The sequence below is a fragment of the Zootermopsis nevadensis genome, unplaced genomic scaffold (genome assembly GCF_977971745.1).
Source record: "Zootermopsis nevadensis isolate Lab colony 2312 unplaced genomic scaffold, Znev_1.0 Znev_ptg000022l, whole genome shotgun sequence".
Classification (NCBI taxonomy): Eukaryota; Metazoa; Arthropoda; class Insecta; order Blattodea; family Termopsidae; genus Zootermopsis; species Zootermopsis nevadensis.
The window spans coordinates 20,668,475-20,689,440 of NW_028259154.1; the positions used below are offsets into that span (position 1 = coordinate 20,668,475).

Consider the following 20,966-nt stretch of genomic DNA (forward strand, 5'->3'; position numbering starts at 1 on the left):
GTAGGATTTGAGGTTTTCACGGCGGTGAGTCTGAAGATGGCTGTTTTCTGGGTTGTTGCGCCGTGTAGTTTGGTAGAAGTTTACCAGTGTTTCAGAGGTCCTTGCTGCCTCTATCATCAGGGAGAGAGTGGACTGTTTATAGATGGGTGCATCCGCGTTCCCTATTGGCCAAAGGCCGTATATGAAAGGACACCATTTTTGGTAGATGTAAACAGCAAACTGCAGCAACCCTTCGCATTCTCTGATGATAGAGACAGAGAGTATCTCCGAAACGTTGGACTACGATTCCATTTTTATCCGGCTTGTCACCCGGGAAGATTTTATTATTCTATTTTAAGAGGTGTTTGAAAATAAAGTAATTACCATGATATTTGGACGCGAACGAGATGAAGTGACAATTTTTACATGATGGGAATCATCATGATTTGCATTCTTCGTCTGATGAGTTCGTAATTAAAGCGAATTAACGAATATGAGATAAAATGTAACACATGGTGATATTCATATTCATATGCAGGTTGGTTATAAATTATATTTACATTTCTAAAAATGCGTTATAAAGTAAGGTGTGCACATTAATGGAGCTTGTAAGACAGACAGGACATGATTTAAAGTTTTAAACGCTCCCTTTTCGTTGCTTGCATCAGCAGCGGATAGGTAGTTCTTATAACCTACAACTACTACTTTGAAATTGAATTTTATACCGGCGCGGATAGCCTCAGACACTGACGCGCCATTAAACCCACTCACACCTCCCCATCACTACCAACGTTATGAGGTAATAAAAGGTTCCTCGCATCCATTTATAATGCGTGATTAATCGTATTCAGTGCAGATGTAACTTCCAAGAAAGAGGTTTTCTATTCTGTCGATCAGTGAGAGGGTGGGGGGTAGGGGGAAGTATTGAACCAGCGTTTCCTAGTTTTCCAGTTGAGTAAGCATTGCTTCAGTTTCTTTCTTCAGATGACATGTGATGTCTACACACATTAATTAAGCTGCTGTGCCTTTAAGAGTTCAATTATACGCCTTGTCGTAAAATCGACAAAGCATGACCGTTAGTTTAAATTACGTTACAGAGTAAGACATGACTAAAGTGAAACCTGGAATACATAAAATTCTGCCTCCTTTAGAAAAAAAATTCTCTACCCGTGACTGTATAATGTAAAACGTTTTGAAAAATTTCAACAAATGAAAATTGTCTAAGATAAAAAATTAAAATGAAGGAAAAAACAACTGACTCTAAAGAAATTGATGTAACTTTTGATTTTTCTTCATGTGATTGCATTCCATTTTGTTCTATGTGAAATGTATCATTTAACGCTCTGAAGTGTAGTGGTAATTATGTGTATCACCTGCTGTAGAATTTAGTAACTACGTTTTGCCTGCGGGGTGTTTTGCCGTGTTTCGTATGATGCTCAGAATAAACAGCTGTTATTTACATACACAGCATTATCCAAGTGATGTTTGTGTTTTCTCCGAGGTAGGAACTGAGTTTGTAAATACTATTCTGAGAACGAATTTTAAGGTACAAAAAATTTACGTTGGAACGGAATAAAACTGTGTATTCTTTCTTGATGAAATATGCACGAAGGAAAGAGAATATCTAACTCGGTAACCGTTATCAGATAAAGAACTAAACTGGTGCCTTGTCTGCATTGCTCGTTTGTAGGCGAGATGAATCAAGCTAGCCTCTTCGCTTCGATCGGTCATATGACAGTGTCCTTAGCGGGTCGGGCTCCTCTGAGCGTGTGTCCCCACACCACCACGTAATTACGTTCCGAGCAGTGATTAATGGCAGGAGCTGCCATGCCGTATGGTGGCAGCACTTCACCAACATTTTTCCCGAGGCGTCAGTAATTGCTTACTTGATATGGAATCGTTAAGCAGTGACTTTTAGGTTAGAAGGAAAGTTAATGTGGAAGTCTGTACAAGAATTTTTTATACGTCGCTTCGCTTTTCCTGGCTAATAAGGCAGGATAACTGGAAACTAATGGACATAAATTGATGCCCATTTTTCATAAACTCTTGAGACCAAGAGTGGGGGCATTAATTTTACAGGACGGAAGGTAGACGGTTTCATTTTCATATCTTCAGTTACACGACGACTCCATTTCAGGTGCAGAGGTTATAGCTACGTATATTTGATGTTTGGTGCGATTAAGAAGAAATTGTGCTTGTCTTAAGCCCTTGTTTCCGAGCACAAGAGCGTGGAGGTTGGTAGGAAGGTCGAGGATGAGTAGTTAGCAGACACTAGTTACTTTCGAGGCTATGCGCCCTTATTCACCTGCATGGCTTGAAAAGGACCAGGACAGTAGATGCAGTAGACAATGCGAACACGTACATCCCGTGTACGAGCCCAGAATATGGCCGCTACACCATTGGTAAGTGGATTGATAGTCACAAGTAGTTCTTCTGAGCTACCGCCACATCTAGACATGTCTATAAAAGTGGTTACACCCACATTCCACTCTAGGGGTTGGTTTGGGGTGGGAATTTAATGAAGAATGGGTACAAAATACACACAACCAAATCTGTTCACTTTGTGGCGAAAATTTAAGAAAGATTTTGATGAGATTCATGCGTAAGAAGGCCGTCCGTTGTAATTATATGCTGTGCGTTAAAAGTTGGTTGATCTGTGTGCATCCATCGAGTACAGAAATATAACAGAGAAATTATGTGTTACTTTGTGGTTGACTTTGTAATGTTATAAGCGACGTAAACGTGTAGAAATGTCTCCAATTAGTCAAATCCTATTGCTATTATAAATTCTGATATAATAAAATAGTGGTTCTTGGTTTTTGAAGTACAATCAGTTATAACGGAAAACAATAATGGGAATATTTAATGTTACTACTAAGTAGAAAATCTGTAACGATCGGTAATATTGTTTGGGTTATACATAGTGAACGTCCCTTTACGAAATAATTTTATAGCCAGCAGGTCTTATGCTGAATATAATGGATCTAAGAATTCAAAATAGAGTTACACCTCCGCGTAAGTATCGCGGGATGGAAGGGTTTACGTATTATGTAGGGAATGCTTTACGTATACATAGCTCATATACTGATTAGATGGAGGTAATTTCACGCTTCGGGAAATTCACTTCCCTTTAGATATGTTGAATGGACATCGGAGTTTATCCGGATGTAGAGACGAAGGCAAAAGTCACTGCTCTTCCAGGAATAGAATACAGATCTCTTATTTAATAAGCAGTCACTTTACTTAATCGGGTTCGGGTTCCGTACTCCCGCGAAATGATTTGGGATAATGTGAGAGACAGTTATTTAATACTTAACATAGTTGCATACTGAGAAAGCTGGTGTTTTAGGAGACTAGACTTATGGATTTATTTCGATGGCATTGCGACTGTCAAGAGGTACTGATTAAGAACAATGTCACTGATGTGACATTAGGTAGTCATTGTGTTCACATGGCGACGTGTGGATGTCCTAAGTATGGCTGACAATGAACTGGCCGTTGTGGTATGAGGCAGAATCTCTTTTACATGCAAATAAGTCTGGTAATTGCATACAGCAGGGGTTCATTAGTCAGCCTGATTGGACCTTTTAAACGGAGCAAAGATGGTCGGGAAAATTGCGTGCTTGTTTAGGATATAAGAGCGCACTAGAGTGCCCCAACACGTATTTTCAAATGCATTCTTCGCTACATATAACACACCACACAGTTCTGAAATAGTTCTCTTTCTATTTTGAAATTTAATCACCACATCGAAATATATTTATTATAAGACTTGGAGATTTTAACAAGATCTGTATTTTGTCGTTAATAATTTTGTAGGATGAGACACTCTTGGGAAGAAGCAAGCTTGTTTTCAGGTTGATGTAAAATACAGGTTGTATTCAACTGATAAATACAAAAGCACGTTTCCAAAATAGTGCTTAGTTTTTACTCCAGTTTTAATTTTAATCAAAATTAGTCCACAGCCTAAAACTGGACTTTATAATGGACCAAATTCAGTGCACAGTCTTCCATTCTTGACCTTTAAAAAGTCCGTAGTAAATACACAGTTATCATAGTTGCTCTTACCTAAAAGCCTAAATTATACAATAAAGTTGTTGCCAAAGCAGTTCGGTAATGCAGATTGCATTTATCTGCCGCCAAGTTCTGATCTTAAGTTTTTAAATTGCAAATGTTTCACAGTGTCTAATGAGACTGAATGTGTGAAATGTGACTGGCTAAGTATGTTGACTTATTTTAATACATTGCCATGGAATTAACCTGCAGGATATCCGGTATTTGAAAGACGTTCTTCCACACTTGGAAGAAACCGCGATGCAGTGTTAATGAAACATAAACGGTTGCTTCTTACCTTGATGAGACCAATGCTGGAGTCGGCTCTATGTTCCAGGCTGCATACGCTGAACTGAATGTTAGGGAGGTCCAAGCGATGGGACAGTTGACGCTGGAAGGTCTGATGACGCGTAGGGACGGATGGTAGTGTTGTCTGGCGTAAAACGTGCTGACGAAACAATATCAAATTAGACTTAATTTACGAGGATATGGAGTTGTAGAAACAATTTCAAAATTGCCCTCAGTATGAGAGTTACCTTCTTTGCATCCTTGGGATCTTGTACGTATTCCTGGCGGGTGGGGTCCGTCTTGAGGTCGGGCAAAGAATGACTGATTCTTATGGCAGATTGTTTGGCCAGGGCGTCATGTGCATGTCCATCGGGGTCTCTGGCCAGACCCCGGAGCCAGCGCCACGTAGCGGCGCAGTGGTAGCTGACCGTCGCGAACAGAACTAACGCCATTGCCGTCAGCAGAACTCCGCCGAGAACCTGGTATCCGAAGTTCTTCAGCAGCTCGTCTGCAGCGAAACAAAGAAAAGGCAAAGGGTGAGATTATGAACACAGGAAGGCCAGTTATTAACTTCGTGCTGTAGGTCGGGTGCAGGTTATAAAGATGCAAATCTAAGTGAAAGGGTACAACGAAATTCACGATTTTTACTGTTCGCGACTGTAATCTTGAGACTTGCAAGGAATGCAGGAAGTCTGAAGCGTTAAAGGCAGACGCTATCTTTCCTCCTTCACCCCACTTCCTCACCCCGCAAGTTTCAAGATTACAGTCACGAACTATACTTTCAGCTTTTAGGTTCACAGGGCGATTTCTTCTCTGGGTTCTAGCGCGTTGTAGTCTTATAGATAGTATCGGTGACTTCAAACGTGAAGATGAAGACGAAACGTTCTTCCGAAATGCTGGATTCCATCTGCAAGATTACACGGTGTCACAACCCAGAAGAACTCTGACGATATTATTTTGTTTAAATCTAGGCAACTGATGTTATTAACCTCACAAATTAATATTTCGTTTGTAATAATACAATAAATGAGGAGGAAATACGGAGCAGATGGAAAAAATGCATATAAAATTTTAATTGTGATACCGTGAGGAATTATGAAAGTTGGACGGTGACTTCGAAACGAATCTTAGGTAAACAGTTTGACCACGGGGATTGAACTGAACGTCTTCTGGCCAGGGTCCTGTGGCGATCGTTTTTTAAATGTAGTTGTGAAAGTTTAGGTTCTCTAAGAGCAGTGAAAATGTCTTGACCGGTCCAGTAATTGTAACTGCTCCTGCTATTAGTTTCTCTGTAATGAATACAATTTTAAAGAGTAAATCTTAAGTACTCTGTCTTGTTTGTTTCATGGTTGTTTTGATAATAACTCGAGGATAGTCCAAATGTCCATATTTGAATTCGAATGTAAACGACTGCGATGACATATCTATTAAACCTGTTAAAAGAAACCGTGTTTATGACTTCTATATTATAATTAAATAAATAATTCAGAATTTGTAGTTTTGTGTACTGTTGACACACGTGTTTGAAACTGTCGACATTAGAAATGATAGTTTTATGTCGCTGTACTGTACAGTATCTTTCATATGAATTCAGTATATGGGAATTAACTGTACAGTTGCTTCGGAACACACACACACACGAAAATTTTGCATGGTCTGAAATACGCCTCCCTGTTTCGGAGTGTATGTGGGTTTGTGTGTTACTAGCGTAACGAGCATAAAGGAAAGGGACCGAGGCCTATAATTTCGCTTGCAGCATAGCTTTTGTTTGTTATTTCATTTGTAGCTGTCGGGAGTGAGAAGGCAGAGAGACGAACACACAGAAAATGAGCATCATTCAGTCTAATTTGTTGCTTACATCAGAAGAGCTGAAATTGAACATTGAAATAACATGTTAATTCTAGGAGATAATTATTTTACTTTACATTAATGCCTATTAAAATATCACATAGAACAAAATAGACACTTAATAGTGCTGAATGAATAGTGGGCCTCTGATATAACACATATTTGTAAGATCTTAATCCTACTTTCCTTCAAATGTCTCATTACTGCCTTCTTTAAATTATTTACTTTTCGCTATCAATTCTAAAGTTTGTCCACTTAATTTGATATCGTAAACTACTGGACAGATTTCGACACAATTTTGGTATTGGAGGTCTGAATTTAGTTTTGGTTCAGAAGTTACTTTACATAAAGATCAATTAGAAAGTCGTTCTGATCAAAGAATCGACGCGTTGTACACATAATTGGCATTCGTACATGATTTAAAATATAGATCTCATTGGGGCCTAGAATTTTGAAATATTGTGGCATGATGAATAAATTTCTGAGTGTGGAAGTGTGATACCTGTTGCATGAGTAGATTATTAACTGTTGTTTCTTCCTGCAGTTAATCGATATTAAGAGAATGATACATACAAATTCGCAAAGTCTAATTAACGTATAGCCAGGGATAAACAAACTCTCACTTGCCCGTCCGTACCAACTGAAAATTCAAGGTCGATGAGTCGAAAATAATCTTCGATATTTTTAGTTTTCTTCCCCTCTCTTTACTTGTCCAGAGATAGCGAACAGTAAAATTTTAACTGGCATCTGTATGAGGGCCTTTGTTAACGCGACATCTTCGCGTTAGTTGTTCCTACAGTTTATAACTTTTGTCTACTGGTAATTTCACTAGTACGCTTAGCTTAATTACTCATTGCTGAAAGTCTGATGGCAAGTGAAGCTGGCAAGAAACGTAACATAATTAGAAAAAAAACAGCCATATCACCTAATGAGTTTCCGTATGCACTTTATAATTGGAATTTGCGGGCTATGTTCGAGAACAAAGCGCCGAGAGTATTATTTAGATTGTAGAATGTGACAGTAACTGGAGGATGAAGAGAATTACTAAATAACCGTCATAATATTCACTGCTCATCTAGTCTAATGCTAACAAGATAATTAAACTAATGCTTACAAGATGGGTGTGACAAGTTGTACATGCTGGTAGTTTAAATGAGAAATACACATAGTACTTTGAATATTGGTATCTAAGGATGAATTAGCATAAGACTGGAGAAAATTGCATAATGATTACATTTGTAATTTATACTCCTTGCCAGATTATGTTAGAATAATAAAATAAAGGATAATGAAATAAGGCCGTATATGTATCACGCACGAAGAGATGCGAAATGCGTACATAATTGTGGCTGGCAAGCCTGAAGGGAATAGAACACTGGGAATAATATGGCGCAGATGACGGTAATATTAAAATGTAGCTTAGGGAAATATGGTGTGAGGGTATGGACACGGACAGGTGGTCGGCTCTTGTGAACACAGTAATGAATCTTTAGGTTCTAAGAAAGGTGGGGATTTTGACTATTTTAGTGATTATTAGCGCCACAAGAAGGAATTTGCTTCGTGGTATCAGTTATAAGATATCTTGGTCCAAAAATCTAAATGACAGCACTTTAAAATCGCAGACTCTGATCGATTATATTACTGTTGATATGAAAAAGTGTGTTAAAGTTTGCACTGAATTCGTCGTGCTCAGGCTAAGATGAAATTGTGGGTTTTGTGAAACGGCGAAGAATCTATTTATTTCAAAAAAATAGTGAGGTTGCCTGTTTGCTACTATATTCAGTATTTAATTATCTGCTTATTTTTCCGGTGTATTTTGAAGCTTCTTTCTACCAGACCGGAATCACTGAGTGGGTTATCTGAGAGGCAATAGGCGCTTAAGATTCGGAGGGTTTCCGTCTTAATGATCCTATTGAGATATCAATTTAGAAGAGAAATATATGTTACTCTCCTGGGCTGTAGCGCCGTGCAGACATGTGGGTAGATATTATCGTTTTGGAGGAATATACTGCCCCCATCTTAAGGGTTGTCAACAGAAGACCAACACTGATATCTTCACTGAAAAATGTACGATATGATGATGTTAATTATAAGGCTGTTTTTCCTTATAATATAAGAAACATAAGCTGAAAAATAGTAAACCCTATTATAACAATTACCCGAAAACAGACTGGATTAATTCAGGCTCCGAAACTATTTATATTTTGAGAATAAATCATTGTTCAACGTTATTATGGCTTAACTTACAGGTGTTGAGAAATCGGGTAATTAAAATAGGATCTTGGTTATACATTGAACAGTAGAATGGCAAATTAACTTGACCGTCTAAACGTATCATAAAAGTGCTCTGCTTTGAGAACGCGGGCATTGATGTTTGTTCCATCCGTTGAATTGAGATAAACTAAATGCATGAAATGTAACTTTCCTATTAATTTTATTAAACTGTTAGATGCAAAGTACAGACCGTGTTTGTTCCAGAAATACCACATTTTACCTTTTGTTTTCACTTCAGCAACGCACTTTTTCAGTTATCATTTCACCTATAAACATGTGAGGTAATGGTTCATTGCGAACGTATGCACGAAGGGATGACCTGTTGACATTGCGCATGGAAATGCAATTACAGTTTCAAACACATCGAGCTCAAGTCCTAATACACGGCTAAAGCGTTGAATGTAATCTGACTGGACATTTCTCTTTAATGAAACACACAGAAGATCATATTTGAAGCGTTTTAATCCAATCTATTACTTTATTGACATAAGTGGAAAGAATGTTGACTCCTTTTTATGTTAAGTTTAATTATGCTGTATGTAGCAGTTCTATAATTATAATATTGAATTATTTTATGTTATTATCATTAATACATATCGGATTTATTAACACTAATTCTTCGGCTTTAGGTTCGAGAATTTTGTTGTGTGGTTGGAAATTTATTAGCTTTTGGTACTGAGATAAATCTTAACATTTATAATATTAATTAATCAAATGAAAATTCTCTTCACATTTAAAGTATCGTTCATTCTTCCTTGCGTTTGTTTATCTCTCTCTCTTCTTTTTTGTATTATTTAAGGGTTTCGTTACTTTGCTCCAAATAACTTAGGAAGATGATTAGGAATGGTAAATAGGTAAGGATTTTGGAATGAGGCGGTTATGGTATGTTACAGTAGTCAAATTTTCATCTGGAAAATCTAAATAAAATCACGAAAAGTATCACCTGCTTATGTCATCATCAGAAATCAACAATATACGATCAAGAGCGAAAATGTTATTTGCAGAATTATCTTAGCCTTCATTTATTATTGCAAGCACATGTTCAGTATGTTCAGTTCCTCATATCCTGCAACGGATATGCAAACAAAACAGTGTCGAAAGTTTATCCTTTCCATATATAGTTTTCTTCTCCCCCATGCCCAGTAGCACGCTGTTTGCGGTTTGACGTAGCATGCATACAACTTTCTATTTAAAATATACTCTCACCGTCCTCTTGTATCCGCTCTTTTGCATACAGTAAAGTCCAGTAAGCCAACGCCTAGTAGCATATTTCACTTTACCTTCGTACATCCCGTGTTAAAACTGTACAGGATCCCACCTCCGAACAGAGAACATAGTGAAACTTATTAAACAAGAATGGATAGGTCACTCACTACATAGGAATAAACTTATCTTCGTGGAGTTCTTTGCTATTTTTCTTACATCTTTGGTCTTCAGTGTTCATATACTACATACGAGGTGCGATCGGAAAGTTTCAAGACTGCGCCTATAAAAACCCGTACACTTATCTCAGGTATTAAATTCATCCATCACCCTCGAAGTAGTTCCCCTGGGAGTGAACACAACGATCCCAGCGCCGCTGCCAAGCCTGGAAGCATCCCTGGAAATCTTTCTTTGTCAGCCTGTCAAGCACCATCTGCGATTCTGCCTGAATCTCTTCTATCGTCTCAAATCTCCTTCCCTTTAGCTGAATTTTCATCTTCGGGAAGAGGAAGAAGTCACACGGCGAATAAGGAGGGTGCGGGATGACGGCCATGGTGTTTGAGGCCAAAAACTGCCGAACTTTGAGGGCGGTGTGCGCTGGCGCGTTGTCACGATGCGTCGCATGTGGAGTTCTTCCTTTAGAATCAGCTGACAGGTCCCATAGCCTATCCCAACAATGTCGCACACGTCGTTGATGGTACGACGTCGATCTTCGTGAATGGCCTGCCGAATATTCGTAACATTTTCGGGCGTTGTGCTCGAAAATGGTCGTCCAGAACGCTCGTCATCATCGACAGAGGTTCGGCCATTTTTAAAACGTGAATGCCACACAAAAGTTTGTGCACGACCCATTGCGGACTCCCCAAATGCTTGCTTTAGCATTTCATAGGTTTCCGTAGCCGTTTTGGCGAGTCTTTGGCAAAATTTGATTTGTTCATGAAAATCCGCCATTCCAAAATCGCAGGAGGGTCGGTGTAATGCACTACCAAAACGCCCGTAACTAAGAAACAAATGCTAATTCGATGATGCCGGCTGGCACACTGATTCACTATGAATGTAGGCCGCACCCCCTAAAGGCAGAAGCTCGTACTACATCCGGTTCGCCCGCTATTGACACAGTCTTGAAACTTTCCGATCGCACCTCGTATATCAAATTTCACAGAATAGGGAACTATTTTTCAGTGTATCGTTAAATGTTCAGTTTATTGAAACACCTGAGCATTGCTCGTGTCTCGAGAATACGTAACTAAATTTTGATTGACAGGGAGTGATATCCCTCAACTGTAACATGTCTGTTGCGTTCTGGAGATGGATACATTGAGTATTAATGTTGGCTGAATACAGTGCCTCATGTGCTTAGTGTATTTTTCATATTCTGTAGGGACAATAAATGCTCGTTACAGTATGTGAATACCTCGGGTAGCTTCTAAACAATTTAACCGAATTCAGGGACACAATTCGTGTACTAAATTATCTGTGCTTTATCATTCCTGTAGTCTAAGTGTGGATATCGGTTTTGTTCGCCATGCCATAACATTCAGAAATAGACAATTTATGCACGAAGTGCATAAAGTGAAAGCAGAATGGGGGGATAGTGACTGTCCGTTTATCCCAAATGTTTTATTTTACAAAAGCCAAGTTTAACAGATTTTAATTGTGTTTAATGTCTATACTAAAAATTGTAGAAAATGAGAATTGTATTAGGTGTGTTTGAAATTTACATCTAACTTAAACGATTTTCCGAAAACCGATATTTCGTACAAAATTTCCATGCGATACATAGATACCATCAATATTTATAACTGTTAATTTTTATGTCCCTTTGCTGAATATTTAACGAAATAAAATAAAATAATTTATTGCTTTGTACTCTGAAAGATTTGAAGTGTGATTAGTTTGGTGAAATATAGCACATTAACACAATTAAATATGCAAAATAGGAAAGAAGTTACTTGGAAAAATACAGTTAATCTTTTCGCGTGTTTTCATTCGTAGCAAAACAGATTATAGTATAAAAATGGCCGCGGTTGTGCTGTATCGTTGCATTTTTTAATCCTATTTTACATGTCGATGATTCATCGGTACAGAGGGCCTATATCTTCTCCCACGTACTACAAATTCATAAGCCTGAACGATATATTCAGCCATATCTCATACTTGCATGTCGGTAGATATCCATAGCTCCTGTAAAATTTTGGTCTTCGGGACAATGTTGTGTTTAAGGATTATCTAACCAAGTGCATGTTCCTTCAAGTCCTACACAAACTTCAAAGCTCCAGAGCTGCGTTATTGTTACGGATATCCTGAAAGGGGAAATCTCCAGTGGGCAGATGTTAATATGAATTGCAGGTTTAGAGCGACCCAATTCGTAATCTGATAGTATATATCTTTATTATTTGTTTTTCGCTAATCCATTCTTTTCAGTTCTCTATATTTCCATATTTATTTCTTTCGTACTCTTTCCTTTGTAGCTCTCATTTGTACTGTCACGATGTGATGACGTTAAAATTTTGTCGTGTCGTGATCTGTCCATTTTAGAATAACCTCAATTAGCACTTCTTTGGAGGTTGTATCCGTCGTTGTAAGTTTTAACTTTGCACCTGAGTAGAACAGAATTCTAATTTGAGCAGCTAATACTAGTTCAAATGGTAAATGAATAACGCTACTTCGTTGGTATCTGGAGATTCATTCATTGCCTTGACTGAAAGATACTTCCTCCGGACTCCATCCTGATATAGATGCATCCAGTCCACAACTTCACTTCTTTCCTAAAGATGCGTTTCAGTATTATTATTGCATGCTTCCCCAAGCCTTACCAATTATCTCTCTCATCAGGTTTCCCCACTAAAATTTCGTACACCTTTCCCGTGGCGTCGCTCTCGATTTCATTATCATAATAATATTTAATATTTCAAACTGTGAAGCTGATTATTGTGCAGGTTTTTTCGAGTCGCCCTCCTATATCCTTTTACTTAAGTCCCAGTACACTATTAAGCCCTGTGTATCGGCACCTTCAAACTTTATTATTTCCTTAATGTGAGTGTCTGAGTTACACACATGTACACAATTTAGACGGCACTTATAGTTTTTCTTATTTGTACGCTTAGTTCGTAAGGAGTCTTGTTTTAGACATATTAGTATCTAACCTAGTTAAGAAAATTATCTTTCTAGATTTGCTTCTCTGTAGCACTATACCATTCTACCGATAACAGAGCCAAAGCTTAATTAGGGACGGTTTAATATCGTGCTGCCACGTTAGTACAAAGGATTGCCCGCATATTGTTCTCCATGTTAAAGAACCAGACTGCGTTCACTAATATTTGTATAGCGATAATGAATTTTTGTCTCCTACCCGACTTGTGAGGTCGGAAGACTTAAAAGTTATCAAAGCTTTTTAGTTACGAAGCGAGTAATCAACGCTCTGCTCTTAGCCATCGGGATATTAGATATCTCATCTTGAAGTCCTGCGTGACTCCAAAAGATAATCACAAGACCTCTTTATTATCCTATCAAATTAGAAAGAAGAATGTTGTCCACGACGCACGTGTTAATGTAGTCAATGACAACAGAATCCATTGTCCTTTATCGGTTACTTGTCGTGACTTATGTTTCTTTTTGCACTGGTTAATTCAATAATAACTTCTATGTTGTATTATTGTCTACGACTATAGACTATCCAATAAATGTTTTAATTCGAAACTCTGTAAAATACCGCAAAATTTCAAAGGAATTAACTAAGATAAAATAGTGTAAAGTTTCAATAAAAATGCATCCACCCGAAGGGCCTACGTAACAGAAGTACAGGAATAGGAACTTAATCCAGCAGAGCGATTCCTATTACAACAAGCCATCTTGTGTTTGATGGTAAAGCAAATATTTATGTAATGTAGGTAATGCATTAAAGTCATTTGCATATCATTCCAGGGAGGAACAAGTGAACACGTCATAGCGGTTTAACTTTGAAAAAAGAAAACTAAAGAATCCTATGGCTTTCTGCGATTGTGACAGAAGGGGTGGGAGAGAGAACATAAGAAGGATAAAAGTAGGATGGGGGTAGGACGAGGAAAAGGAAGGTAGGTACAGAACAAGAAAATGAAGAAAGAGAATAGGAAAGCAATAAAGAACGAAAAGAAGTTAATCAGAAAATGAAATTGTGGGAAGATGGAAATAAATAAATTTAACCTATCAGGGTCTGAAATACAAACTAACACCGTTGATTTAATATGCTTCAATACGTATTTATTAAATTATAAATAACGTGTTCGTATATTTATACGAGGAATTTTCTAACCTTTATTAACGACGAACCACATAAAATGTTAACTACGCGGAATATTTTATACTAACGAATTGCGCACATCAGTATAAATTAAAAAAAAATTCACTGATTTCAGTGATTTAATAAATAACTATTATAGTTTTATATTGTTTCTGCCATCAACTATCTCTTTGTCGTGGTCTCGACGAAAGTTGAATGACGTCAGAATTTTATTTGTTCGTATGTATGTGTATTATATTAAAAAGGGTACCGTATCGACTTCGTCATTTGCTTATTGAGCCATGAGTGTCCGCTCACATGGACTGACACTCTGTTGCTAAGCGATTGTATTTCGTGTGCGTCATAGGTTCGTGGAAATCTTCGGAAAGCAGACGCAGAATGTGGAGTTCAAAATGCAAAATCGAGATAATAATTAGTGTGCTTAACTCCGAAATAATATGTTAGTTTCAGGTCCCTACAGCATTGTCTGTTAGTTATAAATGGGTTAAAAGTGCTCTTATAAAAATTTATTTGTAACCATAAAATAAATTAGGGCATAATTTCTAAAATTTCTCGCTGGGTGGTGATGTTCCTGATGAATTTAAAACTGTCCGTAGGTTACTTCCAAAGTAATCAGCAGGTGGAAGTTATAAGAAATTGATAGGTCTGTATAGAAGTTTGGAAACCTTAAAAACGATCGTTCATGTACAGGTTGCCTTGGTCCTGTTGACCTGAAAAAGTTGTAAGGGGATGGAATTAGAACTCTTTTGCCCCACAGTTAGTTCGCAAGCATCATTACCCAGCATCATGGATTCCCAAAGCAGTCTCTTAGTTTCTACTGTTCGGTAAATAGTCTTCTGTAGAATGTAAAAGAAGAAATGCACTTTGTTCATGGCGTTCGAACAATATATAAAGAAAGACTATTTATAAAATTAATGTACTAGGTGTCTACTATAAACATACGGCTTACTTTTATTTTGAACTTAATACGTGTTGTTACTAAAAAAAATGTGGCTGCACTGTTTTTCTGTGACTCGGAAAGCGTTTGGTTTCTGAGTAAATGTAGTTTATTTAACCTTCACACAGTTGCCCTCCAGTTCCATTAATTCTCTTCTCTGTACAGGCTCCATAATATCAACTGGAAAATTAAGTTTCTCGAAGCCATTGCAAGAAATCGTAAATACGAAAAATGTTTGTTTACGTCTAAGCACCATCTTACAAACTTTTAGGGTTACATACATAAAGAACTACAGCGCACACATTCATAAACTTGTCAGTGACTAGATTTTGGATCATATTCGTGCTTTGGTCGTCTTATTCCTAGAGATGTGGCTATCTGTACCAATTTTATGAGATCCTATGTGAGCTTCAGAGCCTGTGAGCACTTGGAAAAAGAATCCTGCCCCTTTCAGCAATTAGACTCCGGTCTTCCAGCCCGAAACCATTCACTTCGCTCTCTCAGCTATCTAGACTAGCAATACGAAATGAGATTTGTAACCTATATTTGGGGGGGGGGGGCAAATAGAACATTTCTTCTAATCATTTTGCAGTGTCGCTAATACTGAGTTGTAGACGTACAGATAATCATCGCAATCCACACGTGACTTCGTTTTTGTTTTGGTTCTAATAATACATTAAAATATTTTTGGCAACGTATTTACATGCATCGGATCTGAAATTGAAACTGACTACGTAATTGATGATACTATCGAATGTTCTATTTATACACACAGTGCAATACTGAATAGATATTATCTGTTGGGAACTATTCTGCAAGTTTCTGTTTGCATATGAAAGTTTAATAATAGCTGAGAAGAGTTGTTGTTCTCTGATTTTGCTCTTGGAAGCATATCTTCCTCTGCCGTTCCTTCGATTGGAAATATTTCCTACGTTCTGTGTTCTGTTCGTTCACTATTGTAAAGCACCTCCAGTGTCTGCCCAATAGTCTTCTCAAACTACGAGGTATCATGAAACCTGCTTTAGTCCTTTGAAAGGTAGAACATGGGAAACTTGAGAAGTATTCAGTATGGTAATATGTTAAGTAAAAGGATGGAAGAATGGGAAGGGGCACATTAATATTAACTCGCTCTTACTAACATCAAACATTGACGTACTTTATGGGTCAGCTTCCATTTCGTCCGATATGTATGTAAATGCAAATTAATACACAAGCCTCGTTTGCATGTAATATTCTTGGTGCCATTCATTTTGCTACGAAGAAACACAATCGAACAGGGTCCTTCTTGAGATGCTGACAGCCGCCCAGCTGGTCAATAAATTCATAGTCTTTTATGGATTTCATTTCCACAATTACACCGTATTTACTTAATAATATCTTCAACTTTACGTGTAAACTTTGCAAGTGTTCACTCTTTTTCAATTTACCCTCCCCTCGTGCGCTACATATTCGCGTATGCCATCCTCTGTTTGAACACAACAGTGATATGTCTATGTGGAAAGGAGTACAAATCATGAAGTCCTCGTTATGTAATTTTCTCCTGATGTTAGATTACAATATTATTTTCAACTCTTCGTTCTCAAACACGCCTCTTATGTGTGAAGCCAATTTTTCATACCCATACGAAAGCAACACCTAAAACCATAGTTTTGAAAAATGTAGTCATCTTTTCAGACAGGAGTCGGGAAGACAAGGTATTCTGAACTAAATAGTAGCAAACATGCCCCTAATGTTTAGACGAGTGAAATTTTGATTTGCGTAGTTTCCGAAAATTTAAAAAACATAAGTGCAGTAATAGCGATGCTCGTACTTCGGTTTATATTGACAGATAGCTAAACAATTTATTTTCATAAATTTTCGTTGTCGTATGTATCAGTTAGATCGTAGGAATTATTAACTTTCAGACATACAATGTGTTATTTGTATGTCACTTGTGTTGCATAAAAGTCTTTTGTGTATTGCTTTTAATTTCGTCCTGTCTGTCTTTCTTCTATTGTAATCAATCCTATTTTTAGGATTCTTTGGCAGCAGTTCTCCAAGCTTCTCTCAATCCTCAGCAAGTCTCTTCAATGCTGTATAGGAGGGACAGCCGGTGTTCTCCTTTAACTGATTAATATATGTTAACCTCGGTCTGCCCCAAGCGTTCTTTCCCTCTACAGCACCTTGGAGGATCGTCTTAATCAGTCCCTCATGTCTTATGATGTTTCTTCTCTTCTGTATTGTATCCCAGAGGCACGGCTCCTCCTCCTCAATCCTCAGCAGCACTTCTTCGTTTGACACTCTGTCCACCACAGTTCAAATGCCACTATTCTCTTCTTTTCTGCCTCCCCGATTGTCCAGGTCTTACTTTAATATTACACTCCATACAAATGTCTTTACCAGATGTTTCCTGAGGTGTTTATCAATGCTGTTAGAGGTGAAAAGGTTGTGCTTTTTGCTAAAGGCGAACTTCGCTTGATTAATACGGCTTATAACTTCTGCTTTTAACCTTCCATCTGATGATAACCTGCATCCAAGATACGTGGACTCCGCGTTCTCCAGCCGCTCGCTGGCCAACCAGCAATGCGCCTGAGTGCCATGTTTACTCACCACCAGGATTTTAGCCTGTATGTCTAGCGGAGGTTACATAATTTATAATGCTTAAAGCGATTTATATTTTCCGCTATTTTGTCACTAACTATTTCATATTTAGAACACGCGGCTCAAAACTTGTGAGAGATATATTTTAGGTTTTGCAACCTCAATTTTAATAAGTAAGAATAATTGTACGCCTCTTCCTTGCAATGCACCAACTTTTATATATCACATAACAGGTAATGTCCTATAATTGCTTGCATTATTTGTGAAGTTTAACGTGCAAATGAAATATTATTATAACCTGCACATAACCTGGGCACATGCTTTAAATGAGAGTTTAATAGAAATACATGACGCAAAAGAATTCTTCATTACAATTTATTTTCAGAAACCTCGTAGCGAAGAACAGGTATTCTATGAAGCGTACTGCGTATAAAATCTTGCATGGTGGATTCCAAGAAGAAATGGGGCAATTGAAACCATAAAGAACTATCAAGAAGTAAAGCGCCAGGGATTGAGAAATCGACTGAAACCCTAATTTTATTTGATGAAACCACTGATAAATATTTGTAGGTCAAATTTTATTACTTTTCATTTCCAACCACACTTCAGGGTTATCAGCACTGATACTGCAGCTTAAAACTTCATGTCACCATTAAGCTTTACCATATGTTACGAGTCTTGGTTACAAATTTGTTCTCAGAGTCGTCTGTACTCCTTAAGATCTCGTCACTTCTACGCAGTCTATGTTTTTTTTCTGAATTTATGTTACGTTTATTGGCGTAGTTTCTTTTTTTTTATGGTTCCGTGTTATCGGAATTCCTTTTATGGAACACTGTCACTGAATTACGAAAACGTTCCAAGTTTCTTTAAGAAACGTATGCATTTGAGGGGGCCCGGTTTCAAGTATCGGCCCTAAAACCGAATATCTTGACATGATTATGTTGTTTTCCTTCTTCCATACAGCCATGCTAGAGCAATACCTTAAAACGGTTCTAAACCTTTACCCCTCACAATGTTTCCAATTCATAATTTCAGCAATTCTAACGTTTTATGACAAATAACACGTGCAGTTGAGAAAGCGTTTATAAATAACCCGAGGCTTTGTCAACAAATGTTATAATTGCTGCTCGACTGATTTTTGTGAAATTCTGTGTGAACAACGCTTTAGTGAATACATTCTGTTTTGCGTGTTTAACAATAGGCTTTCTATCATTGTGAATTTCGTATTAAAAACTATTCTGCTGTATTTGTTTTTGCACCTCTTTTGGTAAAGACAGCGTATGCAAGAACGGATGGGATTAAATCTGGTGAAATACGAAGAAACACGCGTTTTTGATATTTTTTCTGAATTTTGTGTTAGCATATGCGTCTGTCATTGAAATCCCTTGTGTTATTTAATAATGGAACTGATCATTTCTAGCTATGTTATCAGTGTTACGACAACGTCTTCCTGAGCGGATACGATGTCTATACGTGACCGTCATCAGAGGGAGTAGTGTGTAATGTTAGGGATGTCAGGTATTCTGTTTTCATTTGTTTCTTTTTTAATTATTCGTGTTCGGCATTCAGAATTCAGCTGTTAGTATCACACACGATCTCACATTTGTGTTGTGGGTACGTGACTTTATGCTGTCGTTCTGAAGCGCTCATACAGTTGCCTCCTCATGTTTGGTTTGTCTCTGCACTCTATGACTCTCTTCAGCCATATTGTGTTTCTCGCAGCCACATTTATAGCCCACATCCACAACCACATGTCAGCTATCTGCCAACCTTGTCTTTTATTTCTTTTATCTCTGTTTGTGTGCTCCAATTGCTCGCCATTCTTACTTGTTGCAGTAATGTAGATTTCTGAAAAGGATTCTGAATTAACATTTTCCATCCTAGGTACGAGGTAGCTCGATCAGAAACACCATCTGCTATGCTCTGAACATCTTGTATGTTTTTGGTAATGCCAGTGGAAATAAACTTCCCTGTCACATTTTGCAGTGATAAACGTAATCACGTCTAGATTTTCACCAGTGGCGATTGTCATTTAAATAGTTTTACATAAACACAGTAAGGCGTTTGTTTTCATATTGTGATATGACCTTGAGTAACGGGAAATTTTACATAATTACTCAAATTGTGTTTACTTCCACATTAACCTAACAAAATTTGTCATAACTTTTTGAAAACTAATATTGTTGACCTCTTCGCAGCCAGTATGGATTACACCCGGACTGCGGTGTTCTTCAGTTTCGACTCCGTGTTATCTTGTAGGTGGTTAATAATGTAGATAAAAGCGATGGATCCGGAAAGCTGACAGTGGAATTAAATTCATTTGCAAGCAGTGGAAACCTTAGCACTTCTTTTGACATTTATTTTTAGAATTTTTATGCAAAGCATGCCAAGAGCTCATTATGAGTAGTATGAAATACTGAAATTAATTATGCGGTAATAATAATGAATGAACACAACACACCTTGAGCAATGAGCATGATTTTCTGGTACATTCTCACAGATAAACACTACAGTTAGCTTACATCAAAATTATGGCTGTGGAGTCGGAGTCGGAAGCAAATTTCGGTGGAGTCGGAATCGGTAAAAATGTACCGACTCCGACGCCAACCTCGATATAAAATAATAAGAACAATTGCTATACCGTGTGAGCCGACCGCGGCCTCGCGATTAGGTAGATTCAACGACGCGTTGAGCCACGTGGTGTGGGAATAATGCTTTGTAACCTAGGCTCCGGTACCTTAAGAATACAACCTGTCTACAAATCAACCGATTTCTGCAATAACTATTAGACGTATTTTTAAATATAGGTTTTAAGTCAAAAACGTAGGCTGATGATTCACGTGGTGGTGGTGAAATCTCTTATGGTGTCATTTACCATTTTAGTAGGTTTACCCTTATTAATACATATTGAGGTATTATGAAGGAGTCAGAGATTTTAGTACCGACTTCACAGCTGTCTTTATTATACCTTACAAAGTGTTTACCTCTCTAGCCCCTGGTATATTTAGGCTCGACAATAACTAATATTTATCTTCTGTATAATGTTATTTGCCATTCGATAGATAGTGTAGTACCAGAGGAGGAGTTAGAGGAACACTTCTTCTGTTATTATGATAGAAGTGAAATATATATTCAAAATTATAAGTTACCATTCGTTTCACAGCTGGTCGTTATTTACTGTTTAGCTCAATTTTAGTATAGATTTTGATGAATTGTTATATTAAAAACAATTGAACGTGATACAGCTTCGTGAAATCGTTTTATCTGTCCAGTATTTTTATGGAGAGGTGGAATTTACAGAGTAGTGATTTTAGTCGGCTCTGAGCCACGCATTTAATTAACAGTTTAGTTAACATAAGAGAGAAGACGGGTTTAAAACAACGCCACAATATTGAAAATCTAGACGAATAGTTACGTGTACAAAGTGGCATGTTTTCTGAATAAGTGCTGTAACGTGAAGGCTGTTATTCTTTTTATGAGTTCTGACAGTTGAAATGCTTGATGATTAAACTCGTACTGCCTTAT

At 37.6% G+C, this 20,966-nt stretch overlaps 2 protein-coding genes across 5 annotated transcripts in view; one reads left to right on the plus strand and one right to left on the minus strand.

Moving 5' to 3' along the window:
- Positions 1–20,966, plus strand: part of Gycalpha99B (guanylate cyclase 1 soluble subunit alpha 2) — a 332,598-nt gene that overhangs the window by 29,831 nt on the left and 281,801 nt on the right. The window lies entirely within an intron of this gene.
- LOC110840166 (synaptotagmin-10) overlaps positions 1–20,966 on the minus strand; it is a 51,073-nt gene that overhangs the window by 24,828 nt on the left and 5,279 nt on the right. For both annotated transcript variants that reach the window (XM_022085010.2, XM_087353940.1), the window contains exons 2-3: positions 4,569–4,828; positions 4,331–4,480 (exon numbers count right to left, since the gene is read on the minus strand). In XM_022085010.2, the coding sequence (XP_021940702.2) occupies positions 4,331–4,480; positions 4,569–4,828 (410 nt within the window). The remainder of the gene's footprint in view (positions 1–4,330; positions 4,481–4,568; positions 4,829–20,966) is intronic.